Genomic DNA, 25892 nt, shown 5'->3' on the forward strand with positions numbered 1-25892 from the left:
ACTATTCTTTAGCAAGGTAGAAATCTTAAAAACCGTTCCCAACGGTTTCGGGCTTAACCCTACTAACTTAACAAATTGCTCAGCAATAAATGAATGCGTGGCTCCACGATCAAACAATGCATAAGCTACAAGATCTTGCGGGAAGAGCGTACCTGTGACGGTCGGCGAGTCCTTCGCCTCCTCTCGGGTGACATCATACACTTGTCCTTGCACTGGGGCTCGATTCGGGTTGTCCCGCAGAGCATTCCCTCCCGTATGTCTTTCTTACGGTGGCTGTGCTTGCACTTTCACGGGTCTTTGCGAGCAATCTCTCACTTAGTAGCCACGCTAACCACACCCAAAATAGGCTCCCACCCTAAAAGGGCATGGGGCTACTCCATACCTCCGATTACGGACTCGGTACACACCATTAGGGTAGTAAGCCGGCTTCCCCACGGCTTTCCTTCGATTGGGTGGAATGGGATGATTTCCTCATATTATCGACGTTTTCCCAAACCAATGATCATCCCTAGCGGGGTTGCAAACCGCGATCCGGATGTGGCTACCCTTTCGGTCATGTTTCTCTCCAGAAGCTGGGCCCTCTCATATAGCTCATTATAATCCTTGAGATTCAGCGGCATCAGTTGCTCCTTGATTGTGGGTTTCAGTCCATCCCGAAATCTCCTTGCCTGTCCACAGAGTCCTCGATCATTCTTAGCGCATACTTAGACGGTTCGGCGAACTTCACCTCATGCTGATCCAATGACATCTGATTCTGTCGAAGATGCGGGAACTCAACCATCTTTTGCTCCTGCGCATAATTCGAAAAGTACTTTCCATTGAAGGCTTAGACGAAGGCATCCTACACCCGAACCATACCTTCGGGAAAGATCCTTCCCCTTGTGGCTTCTCACCACGTGCTAGCGTTACCTTGCAATTAGTAAACGGCTAGCATCACTTTATTCTCTTCGAAACATTTCAACAAGGCATTCTCCAACTCCTTGATCCATGAGATTGAAGCCTCTGGATCACCCGCTCCCGTAAACTCCGGCAGCCTGATCTTCAGAAATTGCTCTTCCAACTTATGCATTGGCTGCCCACTATTCTCATTTCTAGCTAATCGGTCTTTCCGGGGGGGAGGGGGGGCAGTAGGAGCTTGATTCCTTACTTGCTGCCCTATAATGTCTCATAAAGCTTTCAACGCTTGCAGAATCCCATCCACTTTGGGATTCTCCTGAGTCGACCTTCCTCTAAGCACTCTCGCATTATGGTTGCTCATTTGCAAGAACCTTATGGAATCCTGCTCACCCCAAAGTCAACACGTCATGAGAACTCATGATAAAAACCTAAAACTCAACTATCAAATACAAGCATAGGGTTTTAATCCTATTAACTATCCCAAAATCCATGGTACCTTATCACTCTAGGTTATGACCAAGCGGATCAGGCTGACCTCACTACGATACCACTTTTGGAAGGAGTTGTTACGCCCCGATCCCCGAGCACGTCACAACCCTACCAAACGACTAGGGTCATTTAAGGGCAATGTCCTAGGTGCGTTGTCAACCCATTCATTTTATCTTTCAATTAAGCGCATACGAAAACAATTCATCTCCCCGGATAAATATAAAAATAGGGATAGTCAGAAAGGAAACCAATAACCATTAGATAACAAAATCTCATTTTATTTATTTCTTGTTGATCCCGAGAAGTACAAACGCACATGCCCTACCCCTAAGCCACTTCATGCAACCATCAAAATGGTACCAGGTCGGGGTTGGGGTTAACACTACTACATACTACTTAAAGGGAGAGATCCACCTCCTCCTCAGAGCAAGCTCTCCATAGCTAAGGTCCTGAAAATAGTTAACAATAATGGATGAGATATAAAATATCCGTGAGTCAACGCTCTAAGCTCGAGTATGGTGCGGGTTCGCTCGGGGTGGCCTTGACATGCGGGTTGATGCCGATAACGGATCAATAGCATACGACTTCCGCAACGCTATAGTTACTACGTGATTACGCACTTGATTCAAACTAGTTAGCTGTCAATCACAGGCACATTTACTTCGCCTTGGCATACAAACATCTCGGTGTTCAACATGGCATTTAAACAACACACAAATCAAGACACACAACTAGAACATCCATCACAGTCTCACATGCATAATGCATCACATGTGTTCCGATTATTAATGGCCACTCGGCTACAGCACACTCGACGGTTAGTGCTCTTCCGACATGATCGAGCATCGTCTCACCCCCATCGGGCACAACGACCGATAAGCAATGTGATTCCGAACTCCCGCGGGCATAGACATATCGGGCATTCCTGTAAGGAACATTGACTCGCAACTTGCCATGACCGACATCCGTCTAGTCGTGTAATTCCAAACTCCCGCCGACATGGACTGTCGGGTGTCCGAAAAGCCATGTGATTCTGAATTCCCGCCGGTCCCTTGGATACCCTTGGGTGATAGTATCCATCATGTGACCACACGAGTACACCGGATAATCATGGTTGTTCATATTTTCGCATTTATCCCAATGTAAACATGGTCGTGCTCACCCTTCAACTCATTGCAATTTTTCACACATAAAAATGCAATAAAAAATTCACACGTGATCACGGGGACATACGTTTTTCGTCAAACTTGATATTCCCCACTTCCATACCATACTGGATTTTTCAAATACAAAAACCTAACGGTTTGACGTCACCTCATAGTATGCCCTTAATTACGCATCCAAAAATTCATTTTTCAACATAATAAATTCTATCTCGGAATAGATGATTATTTTCATGTCAATATATACATTCGGGGACATAGAATAATCACCAAATCATCACCAAATGATGATGATGATGATGATGATGATGATGATTTAATTAATAATAATTATTATTTAATCCGACCATGGTTAATTAACCTTGATTAAATTAATCCAACTATGATTAATTAACCCAACTATAGTTAATTAACTCAACCACGATTAATTAAAGTAACTACGATTAATTAATCCAATCATGATTAATTAAAGTAACTATAGTTTTTTTTTTTTTTTGGTAAGGTAAGTATGTATTGATCTTCCAAAAGCTAGATACAAAAGAAACTGGTCACAAAAAATCATGAACTCAACATGACACATAGTGTGACATGGAGAGTTCAACGGTGAACCGGTCGCAAAATACACCCAGAGAAAAAAGTAGCGGATCAACTACCAGGCTAGTGGATGAAGGCCAAACAAGCGGCCAAACACCTAAAGCTAACAGATAACTAAAGGACAAGGCTGGGAGGAGGAGAAAAGGCGCCTCCCAGACGAACGAGCAATGGATCAGCGGCAACAGAGAAGGAGAGTCCCATGATTGACTTGAGAAGCAAACTGCAACAGCATAAAATCCACGCAAGTTGCAGCTAGCGCGAGGAAGGAGCAGCATCCGTGAAGGCCACCTGAAGAATAGCAGTAGACCGCAAAGAAAGGCACAAAGCACCCGGAAGTCTCAGAGGACTCAATGGAGAGATGCAGCGTGTGAGACCGGAGAGTACAGCACAAACACGGGTCCGAGAACACCCAAAGCCGGGAAAAAAGGGGGCAACCGAGCCCAGAAAAAAAAACCCCAAAACAGTAACTATAGTTAATTAAAGTAACTATGATTAATAATAAGGTAACTATGGTTGATATTAAAGTAACTATAGTTAGTTAACCTAACTGGGGTCAACTAACCCAATCATAGTCAACTAACCTAACCATAGTCAATTAACCTAACCCAACCATAGTTAATGTAACCTAATCCATAATTAACATAATCTAATTGTCATTAACATAATCTAATCTATCCCTAAACATAATTAACAACCTAATCAAGGGTTAGGAAGTTAACTCATCACTAAACTACCGGTGATGACGACGGCGGCCGCAACGATGGGAGTGCGGCAATTCGCGGGCGGCGAGGACATGAGGCTTGGGTCGGCTCGGTCCGGGGTTGCTTGGAGACAAGGCGGATGGCGGTTGCGGGTGCGCGGTGGCTCGGGTGAATGGCGATCCACGGGGTTGTGGGCAGCGACAACGGACAGTGGGTCACGGGTAGTTCGGGCCAAGCGGTGACGACGGGTGGCCCGGCGACGATGGGCAACCAACGGTGACAGAGCTTGGTGGCCGGTGGCTATGGAGGAAAGAGGAGGAGATGGTGGTGGTGGTGAGGATGGAGGTGCCGTAAAAAATGAAAGAGAGAGGGAGGAAGAGAGGGTTGGCCGTGGGGGGAGAAAGAAGAGAGAGAGAGAGAGATAGATGAGAGACAAGAAAGAAGAGACTTGAGGTGATGGGGTGGGGCCCACTAGTCAACTCCCATTAATTATTTTTGTCTCAAGGTAATTAATGCAATGGGGCAAAAAAGTAATTTGATAGTGAGGGTAGATTAGTCTTTTGGCACTAATGATTAAGGGTAATTTAGTAATTTCACATCTAGAGTTCGATCGGGACTAGGCTCGGATGCGAAAGGTCTCGACGCTTCAATCCGACGTCTCGATTAATCCGACTTTATTTCTCTTGCCCAACGTCTTAGAACAATCTAATATCTATTCAAAACAAATAAATCAACGTCCAACTATTATCCTTTAATCCTCAAAAATCCAATATTATTTACCAGACTGAAATTTATAGTTAAAATTCATTGAATTCATTTATATTACAAATGTCTAAATTTCGGGACGTCATATACTTGTCCTTAAAAATGCCACGTCAAATCTACATTAGCGTTTTAACAGTGGTCTTAAGCAAAACTATAACGGATGGGGGTAAATATGTCACGATAGATGTAGTTTGAGATTTTTGGTGTCATAAAAAAAGTTTAGAGTAAATGTGTCATAGTGGGCATAGTTTAGGAATTTTTTATGGTTTTTTTCCTTTTTCTTTTGGGTTTCTTAGTTTTTTTTTCCTTTTCAATATAAGCACCACATTAGCCCAATTTATACTTTGAACATATTAATGATGCCATGTCGGATTTTTAACGTCGTTCATGTGCAGAAACTTAAGCGAGGATAAATGAATTACATAAATACAAGTTTGGGTTTTTGGTGTCACAAAAAAAAAATTCGGGGTAAATATGTCATAATGGGCGTAATTCATGATTTTTTTATGTCACAAAAAAAAGTTCGGAATAAATGTGTCACAACAAGCATAGTTCGGGATGGATGTCGTCGGGTTCCGATGACTTTCATTTCTTAACTGGAAGCATGGCATTTCTTTATATTGGTTTATCGGAGATGAAGTTCCTCCATATAGGGAGATGATGAGGCTCCATTGCTGTCTAGATATCGTCGTGCAAAACCGTTGTCACCACCCTTGTGAAGGAACTCATAGTTTCCGTCACCACTTTGAAGGCACCTAAGATGAAGAATCCCTATTTTCCTCTCCATCGCACCTCTCTATTTAAGAAGAGACGGGCTACGAGTATGATGAATATGTTCTCTATTACTTTTTTTGTTTGTTTGTTGGGAGTGGTATTTTCATTTTACTTGAAAAAGAGGTGCATAGCTTTAAGATAAAGATGAAAATCAAACAAAGCAAGAAATCTAAAAGATAAATCAATTTGGTACATCCTACAAAGACTCGCTCATTCCACCACAAAGACGGGTCTGTATAGCATCAAAACCCAACCGACAGCCGATCACCGAATCTCGCATCAATAATGAGCACATGCCGAGATATCCTTCTCCACTTGCGATTTTACCAAAAAACGACGCGCACCTAGGTTCGGCGTCTTCAGCATCATCGTAAAAAATGGATAACAACAACACAACAAGTTGGAGGAGTACAGAAAATGCCTTGTAAATTTCAGATTTATTTCTAGATCGGAATAGAAGAGCATGCAAATCTAAATCAACTCTAGATCGGAAGAAAAGACCTACAAAGGAGATATCAGGTGATCACAAAATTACTTTCGGATAAGTCGATTGCTGAAATAATAGAGGAGTCGTGCTCGATTATATGGCGCAAGCATCGGAGGCGAAGTAAGTAGATCCGGGGTAACTGGTTTTTTCGAGTTGCTCATGCTTCAAACTTCTCATGCTCACCGGATAAAACTCTCAACGTGGAAGAATTCGGCAGGATTGTTCACAAAATCAAGATAAAAAATAAGAAGTTGAGGATATGGAGAGATAGGAAAACAAAAAGGCAAAGAAAGAGGATGAGGGGTGAGGAAGAGAAAGAGAACGATCCCTCTCTCTCCTTCAGAAAGTCACTAGAGGCGGGGCTTGGTGGCGGTTTGGGAAGGGGGAAAACCCTAGGGTAGTGAAGGAGCTCTTCTCTATTGCTTTATAACGCTCAAAATGTCCATGCATGATACTTTAGTTATCCATGACAATTCTGATAGAGAATGTCAGCCTCCATGTCGGAACATTGCCCAATCAATCTTAAATTTGTTGCTACATTGGCCACGTCGGCGCTTCCGGCAAAAATTAACCGGAAGAACTACATTGAAATTTTGTGAAAAATTTCATGACTACATTAGCATAATAAAAAAGTTTAGGACTGAATTACTATATGTGCAATAGGTTTAGGATCGATTGGCTAAATTTCCCGCCTTCATGCCGTATGTCACTTTTCTAAAATTTATATATTCCCATTTTGTCAATTTTATGTCGTTGCAAAATAAAATTGGATGATCAATTAGCCCGCAGTTCGTGCACTAGACCCCTCATATAAATTTTCCTAATTCGCCGTCTTTTTTAGAACAAAATTCTTTATTTCATAATTTTTTCCTCCGTCTTAAAAGCTTGTATCGCCAATGTTATCGTATTCATCAAGAGGATCAATTGTTTCTATCTCACATTCGCTATTCGGAGCATCTCACGAAGCCTCCGCAAACTATTTATTCGTGTTCGTTACCACAATAGAAGGATATAAGCCGGTTTTTCATTACGATAACATAGATCTAATCATATGTGTTGAGAATACAATATTTTTTATTTCATTAATGTGCGGCGACGATCATATTTAATGTGATATTCGTTGTTCTTGTTTGGAACTCTTCGACTATGGTCTCCATGAATTATCCTAAATCAAGGGCAAGCATTCGGTTTTTGTTTACGAAACATTGATTTTTCACCGGCAACAACAACGACATCACTTTCAATTGCGATTGTCTAGGGTATCCACCACCGTTGGTCGTTTTGTCCTGCTCTTGTCGTTGCCTTGCGCTGCTAAAAGAACAGCTGTCTTCGTGGCGTCTAGGATTGGATGCTTTCACAATGAGACTTAATAGCAATTCGATATCAAAATAATATAAATGGACTGTAAATTGAAAAAACTTCTCGACTTTTTATTTATTTCCACGTTGCATATAGCAATTACACGAAACACCCATAATTCCAAAGTGTTACGATTGCGAGATTGGCTGATATGGATACGAATTTTGTTAGGGAGTGCACCCAGATACTTGTTAAATGTATTTTTAACAAGAAAAACACTAGTGATTTTAAACGTACTTATTACACACAATACGAGGAAGGTGAAGCATTGAAAATCACAATCTTTTCTTAAACAAAACAATGCCATTCTCGATAATGTCTATGCTAAATGGCCTACGAAACGAGAAACTCCTTTTGTGGATGGCAAATGCATTCGGCTCAGTCGTTTGAGGGATGTAAAACCTTTTCGAAACGTATGAGAGAGAGAGAGTAGGAAAGGCAAAAACAAAAATAATTATCGTGTCAATAGTCACTTATAAGTTAGGACATTGTGACTAATACTGCTTGATTACCGTTAATAACATTCTTTGTACGCGTTTATTTGGCGAAAGATGAGTGGTTTGAAAAATATTTTCTTAAAAACGATTCATTATATTTTCGACAACAATTTATGTCTAAATATTTTGGTGGCCGATGAAGATATTTTTCATTCATTTACTTTCGTAAGCGATACAAACGTTCATTTTTAAGAAAATATTTTTTAAAATTATTTATTTTTTACTAAACAAACAAAATCTTAAAGAATCGATTAATTACACATTCCTCGGATATTCCCTTGATTAAACTATCTTCCTTCCTTCCCCCGACCAAATTATTCCATGACCGCACATAGGTGGGGGCTGGGGGCGACTCCTAATTAATAATTACGTAGCATTTCTTCAACCTATAATATAAATGATGCCCACAAGCAAAAATTATTAGCTTAAATAGCCCACCCCCGACAATGATAATGACTTTCTATTCCTCGTAGCCTTTCGCCCCACCGCCGACAGCTTCTCATAATGACAAAAATCTTGACTCTTCCATTTCCGTTGACTATCCGTTGAATTCGAACTCGAACCAACGCCGTAAAGCTTTCTCCCACTCAAGCCGCTCGACCGTTGCAAAAAGAAAACCCCATTTAAAAAACCGTTACGAGGGTGAAAAAAAAAACATATTAAAGAGCTCGGCCTTATAACACACGAAAAAGAGAGAGAGAGATCGGCCTCACAAGAGAGATCCAAGTAATTGGGATTGGGAATGCTTCAACTACTAATTGTGCTACATGAGTCGTTGAATTTGATATGTTCCTATGAAAATCCACCGACACGATCCAATAAAACTCACTAAGAACATGTCATAACAAATGACTGTCGGTATGTCCGTATACGAAAGGAGAAAGCGGCTTTTTCGATATGAGATGGACTGAACTAAATGTATTTATTGGAAAAAGCGAATGCAGCTCTCTAGGTTCCAATCGACGCTGGTGTGCGAAAGCATGGGGAGCGAACAGGATTAGACACCCCGATAGTCCATGCCGTAAATGATGAGTGTTCGCCCTTCGTCTACCCCGATCTTTGTGAGATGGGAATTTATGTTCATTCAGAAGGAAAAGATTAAGAAAAACAGAGGTGTTGTTTTTGCACTTTTCAATCACGGTAGAAGAAGGGCTAAGCTTGATAATCGTAGTCACCGACGCAACAATCGCAGGCGACTCCTCTGCTCCATTTCTCTATTTGACCAACCTCTATCTCTCCGCTCTCTCGAAACAGTATGCGAATGATTAAGAGGTGTGCCTTCGCGAATGATTAAGAGGGGTGCCTTCGCGAATGATAACGCTTAACTGTGGTTAAGGAGAAAGAGATGGGAAGCTAACTATGCATATGGTGGTAAATAGTTCATCTTAGTTAGCTAAATTGATACGTTAAATGCGATTAAGAGCACGCATAAAAATGATTTAAAAATAAAAAGTGCGCGCAAATCCTCGTTGGAAAAAGTTAACATCCGACCCCTGAAAATCAATTGGAAAGTGAGGGGACAAGGGGTATGTTCGTCAATTCGACCAGATGGAGAGGGGAAAAAGGAGGAAGACAGCACCAGCGAAGGAGCATCTGCCACAGTCGCAGAAGCCTTTAACGTTTTCCAGCTGTGACCAAACCCCACCCAAGTGGACCCCGCTCTTTGAACCCCAATTAACCATGGTTAAACCAACTAACCTACCCTAGTTAGCCACCCACTCTCTCTCTCTCTCTCTCCCTCTGCGCGCTATTAATCGCCTCTCGCTCACTCCACTCACACTCTCCACTCTCTTTTTCTCACTCTGTTTTACCTGCTCGTACTAATCTTCACCATGTGCGCACTACGCCCCCTCGTCGCCTTCCTCCTTCCCCTCGTCCTGTGTTCCGCCGCCGTCTCCGCCCACAACATCACCGAGATACTCGAGGGCTTCCCCGAGTACTCGCTCTTCAACTCCTACCTCACCCAGACCAAGCTGGCCGACGAGATCAACAGCCGCCAGACCATCACCGTCCTCGCCCTCGACAACGGCGCCATGTCCGCCCTCGCCGCCAAGAAGACCCTCTCCGTCATCAAGAACGAGCTCGCCATCCACGTCGTCCTCGACTACTTCGACCCCCAGAAGCTCCACCAGATCCCCAAGGGATCCACCCTCTCCACCACTCTGTACCAGACCACCGGGAATGCGCCTGGGAACACCGGGTTCGTCAACATCACCGACCTCCAGGGGGGGAAGGTTGGCTTCGGCGCCGCCGCCCCCGGCTCGAAGCTCGACTCGTCGTACACCAAGTCGGTGAAGCAAATCCCCTACAACATCTCCGTCCTCCAGATCAGCGCGCCGATCATGGTCCCGGCGATCCTTGCCGCCCCGGCGCCGTCGGCCTCGGACGCGAACGTGACGGCGCTGCTCGAGAAGGCCGGGTGCAAGACGTTCGCGAGCCTCCTCCTCTCGAGCGGCGTCATCAAGACGTACCAGTCGGCGATGGCGAAGGGCCTGACGGTGTTTGCGCCCAACGACGAGTCTTTCAAGGCCAAGGGCGTGCCCGACCTGAGCAAGCTCACCAATGCCGAGCTCGTGTCGCTCCTGCTGTACCACGCGGTGGCGGACTACACCCCGATCGGCTCCCTGAAAACGAGCAACGCCCCGATCAGCACCCTCGCCACGAACGGCGCCGGCAAGTACGACTTCACCGTGAAGACTGCCGGCGACTCCGTCACGCTCGACACTGGGGTAGACTCCTCGCGGGTGGCCAGCACGGTGCTCGACTCCACGCCCGTCGCGATCTTCACCGTTGACAGCGTCCTCCTCCCCGCCGAGCTGTTCGGCAACTCCCCCACCCCCGCACCGGCGCCGGAGCCAGTGACCGCGCCTTCCCCGGCGCCGGTCAGTCCGGCTCCAGGCCCGGCGGTAGAGGCCCCGTCGCCCCTGGTGGCCTCGCCACCTGCTCCGCCGACGGAGACACCGGAGGGGCTCCGGCGGCGGGCCCGGCGGATGCGTCTGCGAACAGCAAGTCGGCTAACGCTGCCGGCGACTCGAAGGCACCTGCATTGCTGGCGGCTTTGGTCGCCGTCTCTGCCACCGTGGTTTCTTCTCTCCTCATGTCCTGAGCGGTAATTTCACGTCGATTTTTTTTTTTGGTTTCCTCTTTTTATTTTTAATTTTGCCATTTCTCGGTTTCTGCATCATCCATCCGTTGTATCTTGTTCCTTCTTTTTGCTGAGAGATTCGATTTTATTTATTTAATTTTTCGTGATTTTTTTTTTTCTTAAGTATCGGAATTTTAAATTTTCCGATTTGAAGTTTCTCTTGATTTAGTTAACTGGGGCCGAGCGTAGCGAGCGAGCACCGACGCTCTGGTATTGATGGTAGCGATCGGGTGTTTCGCGGCGCACCGTTACGATAGCGTGGGAACTTTGTCGGTAGTCATGTGACGAGGCGGAAGAGAAGGCCAAAGCGCGACCCGCGCTGGAATTGACAGCGAGGCCACGTGGAGGCGCATGGACGGTGGGGTCCAGGCCCAGCTGCGTTGGACGGTGCCGCGACAGAGTTTGCTACCTTTTTTTCCAACCTTTTCCGTATTTCCTTTTCGGGCCTTTCCATCGGGCCCTCCTTCTTTAGGAAAATTCGAGATTGCCCCCCAACCTCATGAAAGATTTGCAATTTAAACCCAGTCCGGTTGGAAATGTTTAATTTACTGAAACGCGTCATAGATTTGGGATTTAATTCGACTTTGCTATAACGGGTTTTCTCGGATCCTATTCGATCAGATTTAAACCAAAAGATGGAATCAATTTCGCGGTGAGAGGGTGAAATGGGGGGACTAAAATGAAATTTGACCATCTTGGGAGGGCAAAAGAGAAATTGGCACTTGATGTTAGACCCGTGCACTTGCTAGACGTAGATGACGGCTGAATGGGACGCATCCACGTGTCCTTTCGTTTTCCCATTTGGTTTCACATCGGGGGACGTTGTTGGAGGTTGGGTCCCCTGCAAATTATGTGCGCAGGTCGGACGAGGGTAGCGGTGAGTCGTGAGTGGTCCTACTAGCGGTCAATTCGGAGCTTCCGCTTGCAACCCGGGCCCACCGATTTCACGACAAAAGAAAGGGCCAAAGCGAATCGGCCAGGCTCTTCGTTGTTGGTGCTTGCGATTCAAGGGTCGCTCGATTGGTGAAACATTATTTATGATCGCACAACATTTCTGTTTCTCTCTTTGCATGAACTGATGTTTCGAGGATCGGAGACAGACGATTGATTGTTGTAGGACGTGGTCGGAATGTGGTTGCGACAAAGGGGCGAGCTAAGCCGAGAGGGTTCGAGAATAGACATCGCGAAGGTCGCTATGCACCTTCTTTTCGAGTAGAGGAATGAATGCTTGTTATGCTTTTATGTTTTGAGGTCCTTGTATTTCGAATGCAACGAAAATGATTGTACATATTCATTGGAAGCGAAAAGCGACAACATACTGAGGTGGAAAAGCGAGGATGATTTGGTTATGAGATGATACGGTTCAGGCATGCACCTAGCGGGCTAGTTAAGCTCGAAAGGAATGCGTGGATTAAGGTGGTCATGCATAAAGGCAACTATTTGACCTAGTCCGAACGAACTGAATTTGTATATAGCACACCCCAAGAGGGGACTTTTGACCTAGTCACGTGCATGGGCCACAGAACTGGATCATGTACCAGAAGACGCCTATGCCTTGAATAGGCCTTTCGCTGTGCTTGGTTTAGCTTTCCTAACGGGCTTTTGGAAAATGTAAAGCAGTTGAGCCCGAAGGGCTTCGGGGACACGCGAAGATTGCTTGGCAAAACGCGTTTTGAGAAGCAACTTCGAGAGAAATGCATCAAGTTGGATTTGCATCGCATAAGTTATTCGATATGAGACTTTTCAAACACAATTCGCATGCACATCTCAATAAAATTGGCCCTTGTCTTCTGGTGGAAATGTGAATAGGATTTATATTCTCCATGGACTTGTCTTACTTTTCTCCACGTTTAATACCCATATCGTTAAATGCGACATATTTTGCTCAATGCCCCAGTGGTCACTCTTTTCATTTGGGAAGAGGGAGGTGGGGGGTTTGAATCTCCACCTTCGGAAAGAGTGAGGTGGAGACTCATGAAGAGGGAGTAGGGTTTCGCAAACACAGTATAGATTATGATAGGATAGAATCAGAAAAAAAAAAATCAGACTTTTGTGATATTGAAATCTTTTCATATGTTGTGACGTCCAGACTTCACAGGCGAGCAATAAATGGTCAAGTGCGTAAGGATTATTATGAGCTGGAAAGAACAAGAAGAACACAAAAATATAGAAATGATGATAAGATGACATCCATTTTGAAGATGGAGGGCAAACAAACACAGAGAGCAATGGCGATCGCTGGACGCCCCACATGTTATTTTGTGCGGCGGTTGTCGAAGTTCAGGCTTGAAATCATACTTATTATGATCTGAGTACTTGCGGTGGAGTTTCGATAAGCCTTGTAAATTGTATAAATAGCTCGAAGCTATCTAGTTATGGGGTTGGAGGCGAAGCCGAAGACCTTCGACGGGCACCGGTGATGGATTATAGATAAATTTCTCGTCCGGTATGGCCTTCTCGAGCTTGAACTTGGTCACCAAATTGTGCATGAAAACGAGGATTTCGAGCCTCGCATACTCTTTTCCGGGGCACATGCGAGGTCCACCTCCGAAGGGCACAAAGGTGAAAGGTGCGGGCCCGTTTCCTTCGAATCTTGAGGGATCGAACTTCTCCGGATCAGGGAAGTACTTGGGATTCTTATGCGTGGAGTGCACCGTCCAAAATGTCTGTTACAGAGTTAGAAGCACAATGCATTTGTCACCGGCTGATTATTTATACATTCATGACGCAACTCAGTAGATGGAGAGCACTCGGCACAGATTTGAAAATTACCTTCCATCCCTTTGGAATTGTATAACTAGCGAAAGTGAAATCCTTCGTTGCCTCTCTATATGCCCCTGGTGCAGGTGGTAACAATCTCATTGACTCGCAGGCTACGTCCCACGAATACTTCATCTTCTGAACATCGTCCCAATTGAGCAATTCAGTTGGACCCTTAGATTTGGCAATCTCCATTTGTTCTATTGAAATAAGAGAAGTATATTGTTAAGCAAATGATGAATGTACAGGCCTCAAGATTCAGCCTTCACAGGCAGATCGGGAGGATTAACTAGTTAACCTACATTATTGGATTTAATTAAGGGTTCTCGTCTGTTCTTCTATTAATGCTTGATCCTTTCGGGACTAACTCGATAGGCTGGCGTTTGATAAGCATATCGGAAGCGGCGAAGTCAAATTTGAAGTGTATTACCTTGACGAACCCTGTCATAGATGTGGGGATACTGAGCCAAATAGTTTACTATGGCTGTGATCGAAGTGCTGGTGGTCTCGTGGCTCGCAATGAGGAATCCCAAGATCTTGCTGGAAGCATCCATCTCGTACAAAATGGTCCCGTCGTCATCTCCTTCCAGAAGCGCCCGAGTGAAGAGGTCCCTCGCACTCGCGCCTTTGCCCTCTGAAATCTCCATCTTCCTTTGCCTGATTATGTTCAAGAGCTCTTGCCTCATAGCTTTTCCTCCTTCCATTGCTCGGTTGAATGGCGTGCCCGGAATATTGATTGGCACCGCGATGAGCCCTGGAGTGACTCGAGCAAACGAGCTGGCGAACTTCGACGCGATCTCCGGATCTCTGATGTTCATGAACAAGCTACACGCCAGAGCGAAGGTATACCTCTTCGATAGAGGAAACACCCGCACTTCCTTATTTGGAGACCAATCCGTCGCCAAGTGGTCCCTAGTCATGGAGTCCATGACGGGTATGTAACGTTGGAGCTCTTCGGGCTTCAGGAACTCCAACAGGAAGCTGCGCCTCTTCTTGGCATCCGTGTTACTGAGCCTCCCCAAGTTTTCCGGGAAATGGGTGATCTTCTTGATGGAGTTGGGCCACCAGGAGGTGACGTACTTGCCCTCGCCGGAGAACAGGAACTTGTTGCCGGAGGCACCGCAGAACACGGTCATGTCCTCCCCATACAAGTTGGTCCGGAAGACATCTGGCGAGTGCCTAGCGGTGCGATCGTTCACGAAGTTCTGCGGACAGCCGCTCTTCCCGGCGGCCATGAATCGAAGGGTCTCGCCGAGGACGGGCCATCCTTTTCTGCCGGGCGGGAGGTTAGGAGCGAAGCGCTTCTTCCGAAACACGAAGAAGAGAAGAGAAAGCGAGAGGCCGAGGATGCATGTGGCATAGAAATCCATTCTTGTTCTTCTATCGGAAGGCAAATAGTGAGAGGACGAGAAGGGAGGGGAGAATCATCAGGATTTATGCGGGAAACGGTGTCGTGCGAGGTCCTCCATTTTTGTCCTCTTGAGCTAATTCAGGGGCATTTCTTTTGTGAAATTTTTTCCACGTTCAGTCTTAAGTATAGAAACCCATTTTTTTACTTCTCTTAGAAGTCACATGCTGACAATCTGGCAAGAAAAATGACCGACTTTTACATAGAAACGTATCATCGCACATGTTTTCTGGGCCAAAACCTTTCCTCGCTTAGAAGTTTGCAAAGAGGGTGTCAGAGCTGTGTTGTCAAAGATGCTGAGGTGTCTTACTTAGTAATTAAATTAAAATTTGTAAATTTTTTATTTTTGGTAAAGGTAAAAATTTTTTTGTAAATGTTTTATATGTATGTAAATGATTGTTCATGTTTGTACGTCAAGGTCGAGGTCATTTTTAGGGTTTTTTTTCCAACTTAATTTTTTTAAAAAAATATTTACAAAAATATTTTTTAAAAATAAATATTAACGGATTTGGGCCTCGCTCGGCAGGTGGGCTGCCGAGCGGCCGGCCTGGTGGACCAGCTTGGCTGCTCGGCGATTGGGCTGCTGAGCAAGCCCATCTCCTTTTTTTTTTTTTTTTAAATTTCATTTTTTAAGTGTTTTAATTATTTATATTTATAATATTTTCATATTTTTTAATATGTTTATATTTATTTTATTTATATTTTTTTTTGCGAAGGTTATCTTTATAACATAATTAGTTATAATTAATACAAAAAATTATTAAGATCTATAATTCATAAATAATATTGTAATTATGTAATTAATTGAAAATATTCACATAAGGAAAATCCTCAATATCAAACGAAAAGAAACCCTAGTCGCAGTATAAAAATAGAGCCCAAAATTTTTTTTTTCGGGGCCATTGCCCCCGAACCCCCACGCCGATTTGTTCGCACCGCAAAAGAGATTTGTTCGCTTGCTCCAAGTTGGGCCTATCGGCCCAACTCTCCGCATCACGAACCAAATCTCAATTTTTTCTCCATTTTTTGGGCCGCACAAAAATATGTCGGGTCGGGTCATAAACCAGACCGGGTACATAAAATTCAAGACATATATTAACATTATATGAAATTAATTGAAAATATTCATAATATAAAATTGGTAAAATATTCATATAAATAATGTTGTAATTATGCAATTCGGTCGGCTAAAAAGATTGAAAGAGGAGGAAAGAGGGAAAGGAGGGTTCATTTAATATTGAGAAGTAACATTGAAGGGAAAAAAATGCAAAATTGACAAGGAAAAATGGAGGAAATTTTGCAAAACCGGTCCATTTTCAACGCCTTCTTTACAGCCTAGCATCGGCGGTGGACCCTCTCACCTTTCCTTCGTGTCCTACCATTTAGAGCTCGTTAATTGAAAAAATAAGTACCTGTAACGAAACCTTAAAACTTATTACGAAAGTGCAATCGAATCTTAAAACTTATCGAAAAATTTACAGTTGAGTCTCAAAATATTTCAAGAAGTGCAATCAAGTCCTAAATTTTATCAAGTCGATACAATCCTTGCAGCCGAAACACCGTTGACCGGTGAATTAATTTTTGCGGGAAGGATTCACGGGACTCTTTACTATCAATGCGGTTGACGAGGCCACGTGCGCGCGCTCGTTGCGAGCGGATCGCCGAGACAGTCCCCGTTCTCCATCATCTAGTTATGACGGACCTTGTGTGAAGAGACTTCATGACCGTTGACATCTTAGTGAGGGCCGCGGTGACGGGCTCTTCAATCTCCCAACCTTTGATTGTGAGTGGTGCGGAATAATTACGGCCCAAATCGATGTTTCTAATAGCGTGGATGGGACACTAAACGCTGAGCTTTTTGTGATAAGAAAAAAAATAAGGAGATGCTTTTTATATTTTTCCGAGCGAACTTTCCTTTTTGAAAAATTTCAAATAAGGGCTTTAAATAAGTGAGTATTATTTTAAATAAGGGCACAATATGTGCTCACTATTTCAAATAAGGTCATGACCAAAGGTGTATTCGTCCTTTATATTGTCTGCATTTCTTTTTTTTTTTTTTTTTGTCCTGACCTTGTCAATTTTGTATTTTTTTTCCCTTCGATGTTACTTCTCGATATTAAATGAACCCTCCTTTCCCTCTTTCCTCCTCTTTCAATCTTTTTAGCCGACCGAATTGCATAATTACAACATTATTTATATGAATATTTTACCAATTTTATATTATGAATATTTTCAATTAATTTCATATATTGTTAATATATGTCTTGAATTTTATGTACCCGATCCGGTTTATGACCCGACCCGACATATTTTTGTGCGGCCCAAAAAATGGAGGAAAAATTGAGATTTGGTTCGTGATGCGGAGAGTTGGGCCAATAGGCCCAACTTGGAGCAAGCGAACAAATCTCCATTGCGGTGCGAACAAATCGGCGTGGGGGTTCGGGGGGCAACGGCCCCGAAAAAAAAATTTTTGGGCTCTATTTTTTATACTACGGCTAGGGTTTCTTTTCGTTTGGTATTGAGGATTTTCCTTATGTGAATATTTTCAATTAATTACATAATTACAACATTATTTATGAATTATAGATCTTAATAATTTTTTTTATTAATTATAACTAATTATGTTATAAAGATAAGCTTCGCAAAAAAAAAAAAATAATAAATATAAACATATTAAAAAATATGAAAATATTATAAATATAAATAATTAAAACACTTAAAAAATAAAATTTGTAAAAAAAAAAAAAAGGAGATGGGCTTGCTCGGCGGTTGGGCTGCCGAGCAGCCAAGCCGGCCCACGGGCCCGCCGCTGCAGCTTGGGGAGCGAGCGAGGCCCAAATCCGTTAATATTTATTTTTAAAAAATATTTTTGTAAATATTTTTTTTGAAAAAATTAAATTGGAAAAAAACCCTCATTTTTAAGGAAGAGATCATGGAACGAAATAGACGAGATATCTTTGGAAGGGAAACATTGATAATTCGACAAGAAAAAGGTTAGGTTAAGGTAGAGGTGTCAACGGGCCGGGTTGGGTCGGATTCAAGCCGGCCCGAAAACGAACAGCACCGAGCTTGACTCGGCCCGACCCGGGCTTGGTTAGGTTAGGTTGGGTGGGATTTTGGCATGATTTCTTTTTTTTTCTTCATTTTTTTTCCTTTTTTGGAATCAAAATCAATTAACAAGCCCATTAAATGAAAAAAATATAAAAATTAAAAATAAAAATAAATTAAATTAAAAAGAAAATATGGGTGTTAAAAAAAGTTAGGCGACGGGCTGGCCCGAGTACCAAATATGGCCCGAAAAGGCCCGAAAATTAAGTGAATTTTCGGGCCGGACCGGGCCGATCCGTCTGGTTCGGGCTTTTTTTATACTCCTAGGCTGAGGATGAGAATGGAGAGGCAAATCATCAGGATTTTCAAAGGACAATTGACGCGCTTCGGCAACTTATTCTAGTGAGCTCCATTCTCGTCCTCGGCCGATCTATTTTCCTTTCCCAAATTATCAGTATTTGCCTTCTGAGAGAAGAATGCAAATGTATTTTTAATCTAGAGAGCTGTAGCATTTGATTCGACAGCAAATTTTCTGAATAAAAAAAATGGGCACGTGGAAATATTAAAATTCCTCAAACTGTTTGTGCACGTGCTTTGGCCATATATTTTAATGAGCTCCCACAAACAATTATAGAAAATTTGCTCTCAAGCCAAATTGTGTGGTTGTCTAGTATAAATGAATCCCCAGCATCATGGTCCAAAGGGCAAGAACGACATTTGATAGAAAAGTTTTGTCAACTGACTATCAATCTGAGTCGATCTGATGGATCCACCTACCATGTCGAGTTGATGTTCACATCATTAATATATTACTAAGGGTGTCAATGATTTAGTTCAATTCGATTTAAAAAAAAAAATCGAACAAAAATTGAGCCGAAGGGTGCAAGCTTGAACTGAATCGAATCTCGTCCTAAACTGAATATGAACTGAATTAAAAATCGAATTTAGTTCGGTTTTCAATTTCTATTTTGATTTATATTTATATTTATATTTTCCTTTTTTTTCTTTTCTTTTTGGGTTCGATCGGCTGACCAAGTGGCCACCGCTGAGGGCCGGCGACCCTCGAGGGGCCAGTAGCACCGCCGACCCTTTGCCACAAAAAAGAAAAAGAAAAGAAAAGAAAAAAAAAGAAAGTAAAAGGAAAAAAAAAAAAAAAAAATATTTTGAAAATTTTGTGTGCGATTTGGTTAACCGAATCAAATCAAGTCGAAATAATTGAATTGAAAAGCGGTTCGATTTTCTAGTTCGATTTTGACACCCCTACCCATTGCACCGAACCCCTCTCCAGCTCCTTTGTCACCATGTTTCCAGCTTTATTTATTGATGGAATTACCGGGTCTCTCAAAGGCTCGTTCCAACTCATAACAAAGCTGATAGAAGCATAGGCATTGTTTCTGAAAAGAACCGACCATCCTTCAAGTTCCCTGAGTGATCCTCATTCATAAAACCAGTTTTTGCCACACTACATGAACTGCATCCTCCGAAACATACCCCAATGGCTATTGTCCCCAACAAATCTAGGAGAATCGAATTCATGGTATCATAATATTAGATTTGGATTAACCGTATACATTCTCCCAACTCCACGTGAAAGATCAAGCCTAGTACTATCCACGACATAAGACAAACAACCAACAATATGAGTATGTGAAGCATGGAATAAGTGCCCCACCTCCATCCAAGAACATAGTGGCAGTCCGGACAAATTATGATATGCAGCAACTGGGGTACTTTCCTAACTTAACTCTTTCGTGTTACTTGCAACATTACAACAGTCTTCACTCTACTGTATTCAAATGATCAATTCAGTATCTCCATACAATTGCCGCTTTATGACATCCATTCCTATCGATCACCTCAGACCTTCATTAACCGTGACCTAAAAACAACTTTCAACTACTATGGAATCTAATGACTCTGGAGACACGATCACATTTAACGCACTCTAAACATCTTTAGGCCTCTCCTTAAAACTCCACTTGTTTCTAAATACCATCCAGATCTTTCTTTGTAATCGGTCCTTCCCTCCTTTTAAAAAATGGAGCATATTCGTCAAAGGTAGCTTTTTCTCCTTAACATAAACTCAGGTTAATATTCCTTAGTGCATCCCCAAATCCCTTCGTTCCATGTGCAAATCCTTGGAATGTGCACTTCCTTGCCCTTGACTTTAGTGCACTTTCTCAATAGTCTTCCCATCAATGGTGATGATGATATGTTCACTAACTAATAAGTGGTATTTAGTGCTTTGGCCTAGAAATCTTCTCCGAATCTAGCATTGGAGATTAAATAGTGAGCTCTCTCCAATATAATTCATTAGTCAGTTCTAAAACTCTATTCAACTATGGTGTGTCGGCATTAGCTCGGCGTTTCACTATGCCTTAGTGCAAAATCAGCTATGCTACTTAGAAAAGAATTACAATCCTTTATCAGTTCTCAATCACATGATCTTCCTTCCTAATTGCTTTTCAACTATTGCCTACCACGACTTGAAGTTAGATGAACTTTTCTAATGATTTTTTTCAGATAGGTACATGGCCAAAAAATGATAGAAATAAAATCACGTGGCTAAGAAAAGATTAAGATAGTTATAGTTAGCATTATTATCAGTGCTTGATGCGGCCTCGATTCTTTAAAATTAATTGATTTTAAAATATCTTAGGTGACTCACACCTTATGTCGCACTTCTTTTGGGCCAAGCCCTTAAAATATGTGTATAAAATATTTCTCGATCGGCAAATATATGAGGAGCTTGCAATATGTATGAAGCTTTGGAATATGGTACATACACTTACACCAACTACATAATTAACACCAATATCTATCATCCGCCAAACTCTAAGTTCTAAAGGTGCATTTGTTTCGCGAAAAAGTGAATGATTCATAAAATATTTTCCTGTGAATAATCGTCTGTGTCGTTTATAAAAATGATTGAACGAACAATATTTTTATCATTTACGAAAATATTTAGATATAATTTATTATCGATAATGAAATTATTTTTCATTGGCTAATTGTTGCGACCTAAAATTAAAAAATTTGGGTTAATAGATTATTAGGTTAATTATTCAACTAACCTAATTCGGACCCTCTCAAGTCTTACCAATTCGCAGCTTAGTTCACATGATTAATATCAAAAGATTTGAAATTTTGGAGATGTCACTAATGATTTTTTGATAGGTAGATTAGACACCCAAATAAAGTATCTAGAGAAAATACTTTATTTTGTGCAAATTAGTGAGTTTAGATTCGGGGGCTTGATTACGTTAACTTTTCAATTAAAGCCGTTTCGGTACCATCTTTTATGAGAAAAGACTTGAATTAGCAATTCAATTGATTCAGCTTAAGGTTCTCAAGGTGCAATTATTTTTTGGGGGGTTCTTCTTGATTTAATGAATGCAATATATATGAATGCCTTATATGAATGCAACTAGGATGAGAATGAAATGCGAATTATTTTAAATAACATAATTATATCGCACACGTGAATATGCAAGAAAGAGAACATAAAGTCATGAAATACTAACCTGTATGCAAAATTACATTAACCAGTTAAAACATGCAAAATGACTTGTTATCAATGCAATAAACATGCAAGATGATGTAATTTAATTACATGATTGACATGACCAAATATTCCAAGTAAAATGGCAAAGAATGATTATGCTGACACGATGCATGTCATTTTTTTTCTAAATCTGAAATTTAATGCAAGAAAAACGTGAATTCTAACTTAGATGACATGCAGCATGACTTAACGAACTTAAATGACATAGCATAATGATGCGTGAAACATGATATGATATGATGTAACATAGCATGACGTGCAAGAATGATTTCTATATGCATATGAGCGACCTTTTTTTTTTTTTGTATTTTTTGGTGAATTTTTGAATTAAATAAAGTACTCAAAAGAAAGTTGATCCAAAGATTGATAACGGTTAATATAAGTTAAGAAATTGATTGCTCAAAGTCTAATTTTATATTAAAGGTTATCTCAACATTCAATTCCGAAAAAATTTCATTTTAGACCATGATGCAATGTTCTTTTCATGATTTTAAGTAAAAATAAATGAATAATAAACATTACATAATGCACCTTTTATCTAATTCACCTCATACTCGCCTCATACCCAATGATTCGGGTCGGATGGGGAATTATAATCACGTCGTACCCAGGGGATTGAGTTGGATGGTGAATTGAAGTATTGAATTAAAATCGTACCCAAAGGTTGTGGGTTGAAATCCAATTTCATGAAATTGTCAATCCGATCCAAAGGGTACTGGATGTGATGGACAATTTCAATGTGCGGATGAGATCATACTTCTGGCTTACATATTCCTTGGGACTTTAGGGGTAAGGGAGCATGTATTATGCACAAAGTTTATTATTAAATTACTTGAGCTAAAAAAGATAAAATAAAAAAATTATGCCACGAAATTCGGTTAACTTAAAGATTTTGGGCGTGTGCCGAATTTTAAAAGGCATCATGCCCTATCCACAAGCAATCACATTTTAAAAGATACGATTTTCAATAAGATGTAATCGGAATTCAAATCAATCAATTTAGGTAACAGAATTTTCGAATGTTCTAAATATTAGAATCGTTAATTAATATGGCAGATTTGATTGCCAAATTCGAATCCGAATTGCTCGTGGATCACGGTTATTCGACGGGAGATTGAGCAATTTGCCGGACGAAGAATTGAAACGCTGGTATGCTGGACTCCTCGGAGGACGTTCACGTTGGTGGCCATTTCAGTTATGGTCGACTGAGAGACCGCCCTCGATGGACACCACGCCAAGGGCGCTTGTGCGCCGGATTAAGAACGGGAATACCACGACCGTACTCTTCCGCACGGGGTATTTGTTTGGCCAAGACATGTAAATCTCTCATTGAAGCCATGTGTGACTTCTCTGTGCACCTCTCAATTCTTGTCTCAGACCTTCGTCTCCCTCCAACTTACGATTTCCCCTTTTTTGTTCCTTGGCTGCTTCTTGTGAATTGCGAGCGAAGCCTCCTTGAGGGAGAAGAAGTTCTCTCTTTGATGGCCATGCCTTTTTTTTGCCTCTCTATATTCGTCCCCTCGTGAATGAATTGCTCTGAGCCTTTTTATAGAGCAAAGCTAGGGTTTCCTTCTTCCTATGAGATATCTTTTTCATTGCAAATATCAAGATTTTTATTATCTTTTATAATCTGCAACAATTTCTAGCTTAATTACTCACCAAGTTTCAAGATAAATCAATATTCGACATTGGCAGTTAAAGAATGTTAATTCCAGCCCCCACAACCTTGACTGACAACTAAATATCATGGGCCTAATCTGATTAGTTTTGTCAAGTTTTGAATCATTCATTTAAGCCCACCCGCCGGTCCAAATTGGAATGCAATATGCAATGCGATGGATGATAAAACTTAAATGAAAACTATATGAAAATGATTTGAACATTTTTTTTTTTGGAAAGGGACTAAGTTAGTCCCTAATTTTTGCAATATAAATGACTAGAAAATGATAGTCAAAATTTATGTGTCATCACTATGTTGGCGTGAGCTGTCTATTAGATTCCAAATAGGAAGAACTTTTCTTGTTTTATACTCTTTCTATGTATATCCCATGTTTCTATTTATATCATCCGATTTGTAGGTCAATTAGGGTTGGTTCTCTTCTCTATATATAAGTGCGCTTATAGCCTTATAACTTTTGTGGATTACTGTACCAGGATGACCTAGTTATATTTAATGAAACATAAAGATGAAGTAGGGACAATCTTTCGTGTATTTCACTACATGGTCAAGATCCAATTTGGAGCTCAAATTCGTGTCCTCCGTAGCGACAACAGCGGCAAATATATTAACCAACACCTCACAAGTTATTTTCAAAATCATGGGTTAATTCACGAGACCTCTTGCACTCAGACACCCTAGCAAAATGATGTTACTGAATAGAAAAACTGCTATATCTTGGAGACAGCAAATGTAATAGTCTCAAATAACGTCGTTTACATGTTTGCCTCAAATGTAAGCCCTAATATGCACAGCTCAAGCCATCTCCCCAAATTTTTCAAACCCAATTTCACACAAGACTCGATGAAGCCTAGCGGGGTTGGTAGAGTATAGAAGGATTACCTTAAGCAGTCAACGATTGAACCTGAACAAGACAATCACGAAAGCAACTTTGAGGATTGGATTTAACATCTGAAGGAGTGCGGCCTATTGACATAAAAAAAATGGGCCTGGGCTACAAATAGCCAAAAGCCTATGGGAACAGTACGCCAAACCAGAGGCCCGACATGAGGTGCATGTTGGTAGCCAGCGGTATGGCCAACCTACGCTTTATTAGCGAGATGTCGGTGACGCCGCAAAGCCGGTAAGTAATACAGACAGATAAATGGAGCAGATAAGTTCGTATTATGATCTCGCCATTTCGACACGTACGGAGTCAATTTTAATCATTTTCAATAAATTAGGGATTAAAATATAAATTTATCATAAATATTACTTAAGTCATATACTCAGCCATCCCAAAATTAATATACTCAGTCAAAATAAAAAAAATTTAATCATGAATCCCTAATAAAAGAAGAAAAAACTCACTGCTGATATTTTTATAGGTAAATTATATATATTTAGTATATAACGTGTCCCAACATATAAAAATTCTCTATGTTTTTGAGAAATGATATGGCCTGTCATGTTGTGTCGCATGTCCTTGTTAGTGCTACTTAGAAAGCAGGTCTGAAGTTTAATCACACAGACTTGTTTTCATTAACCGCTGCGGCTATCAAATTCGAGAGCCTGTGGAAAGAGAAAGATAGCAAGCCCCACAAAGATTGCAAGCAAAATCTGGCCTTGGCAGATTAGGAGGAAAGTTCTGACGAAAACTCCGATTAGGACGAGCCAATTGAGGTTTGGTTGCCAAGATTGTCCTGGACAAGCCTTATTTGTGCCGAGCTCTAAAAACAACGAGGGTTAGAGAGTCGATAAGTGCAAGGACAAAGGAAGTCCAACGATGTTTGTTTGACGTGACAAAGTTGGACGAAATATTTGATCTTACTTTGCAGGATGGCCTGATTAAGTTAACCGAATGTCAGAAGATACCGAGCAAAGAAGGGTTAGCCGATAAGAGATACTGTAAATGGCACTATTTTTGGAGCCACAATACGTTCAAGAGGCCATCCGTCAGGGAAAGATTAAGTTCGCTGAGGAACAAGATAAGAAGATGGAAATCGAAGGAGACCGTTTTCCTCAGATGACCGGCATGGTATCGTTAATGTTCAAAGGAGAACCATCGCCACTGACGGTGTTATGCCAAAGATGTCATCAAGAGGTGAATTAAGACTGTTCGCCCAAGTACGGTAGAAGGAAGCCAAGGTATAAGTGGCAGACGATGCCATGGGAATCAGGGTATGAGGACCACATGGGGAAGCATTCGAATTAATATGCACCAGCATATCGGGGCTGGAATGCTAGGATGTTTGGTCCTAGGAATGATTAGGAGGCGATGCGACCTACCGTCAAGAGATCTCCGCATCAGGCCAGCCTTTCAAGCGGCAATGAAAGTCATGTAGTGAGATCCGAAAGGGTTAGACGAGGTCGTTTCGATAAAGCTACCTGGATAGCAACCAGGAGATTAGTACTTTGGGCGAGCCAAGTGGGAAGCATGATTTTGGGGAAGCTGAAGTGAACGAGGTACACGCCATACAAGAAGACAAATAGTCTATCAAGAGGAGGTGCCAAGTGAATTCATACAAATTTTGAAAAAACGGCCTTGCTGATGGATTTTAAAGAATTAATATACTTAATTCT

At 41.7% G+C, this 25892-nt stretch overlaps 2 protein-coding genes across 2 annotated transcripts; one reads left to right on the forward strand and one right to left on the reverse strand.

Annotated features, from left to right (window-relative positions):
• Positions 1 to 9532: 9532 nt before the first annotated feature.
• LOC125314350 (fasciclin-like arabinogalactan protein 8) lies at positions 9533 to 10989 on the forward strand. The gene is given in 2 exon segments (XM_048276427.1): positions 9533 to 10690; positions 10693 to 10989. Coding segments are annotated over 2 exon segments (1272 nt in total). The 5' UTR covers positions 9533 to 9558; the 3' UTR covers positions 10833 to 10989.
• Positions 10990 to 13168: 2179 nt separating this feature from the next.
• LOC115726908 (beta-amyrin 28-monooxygenase-like) lies at positions 13169 to 15013 on the reverse strand. Its single transcript, XM_030656993.2, has 3 exons — positions 14062 to 15013; positions 13644 to 13831; positions 13169 to 13537 (listed from the first exon to the last, which is right to left on the reverse strand). Exons 1-3 carry the CDS (start codon positions 14999 to 15001, stop codon positions 13241 to 13243), a joined length of 1425 nt encoding a protein of 474 aa, XP_030512853.2. The 5' UTR covers positions 15002 to 15013; the 3' UTR covers positions 13169 to 13240.
• Between the last annotated feature and the right edge of the window lie 10879 nt (positions 15014 to 25892).

The sequence above is a fragment of the Rhodamnia argentea genome, chromosome 3 (assembly GCF_020921035.1).
Source record: "Rhodamnia argentea isolate NSW1041297 chromosome 3, ASM2092103v1, whole genome shotgun sequence".
Taxonomy (NCBI): Eukaryota; Viridiplantae; Streptophyta; class Magnoliopsida; order Myrtales; family Myrtaceae; genus Rhodamnia; species Rhodamnia argentea.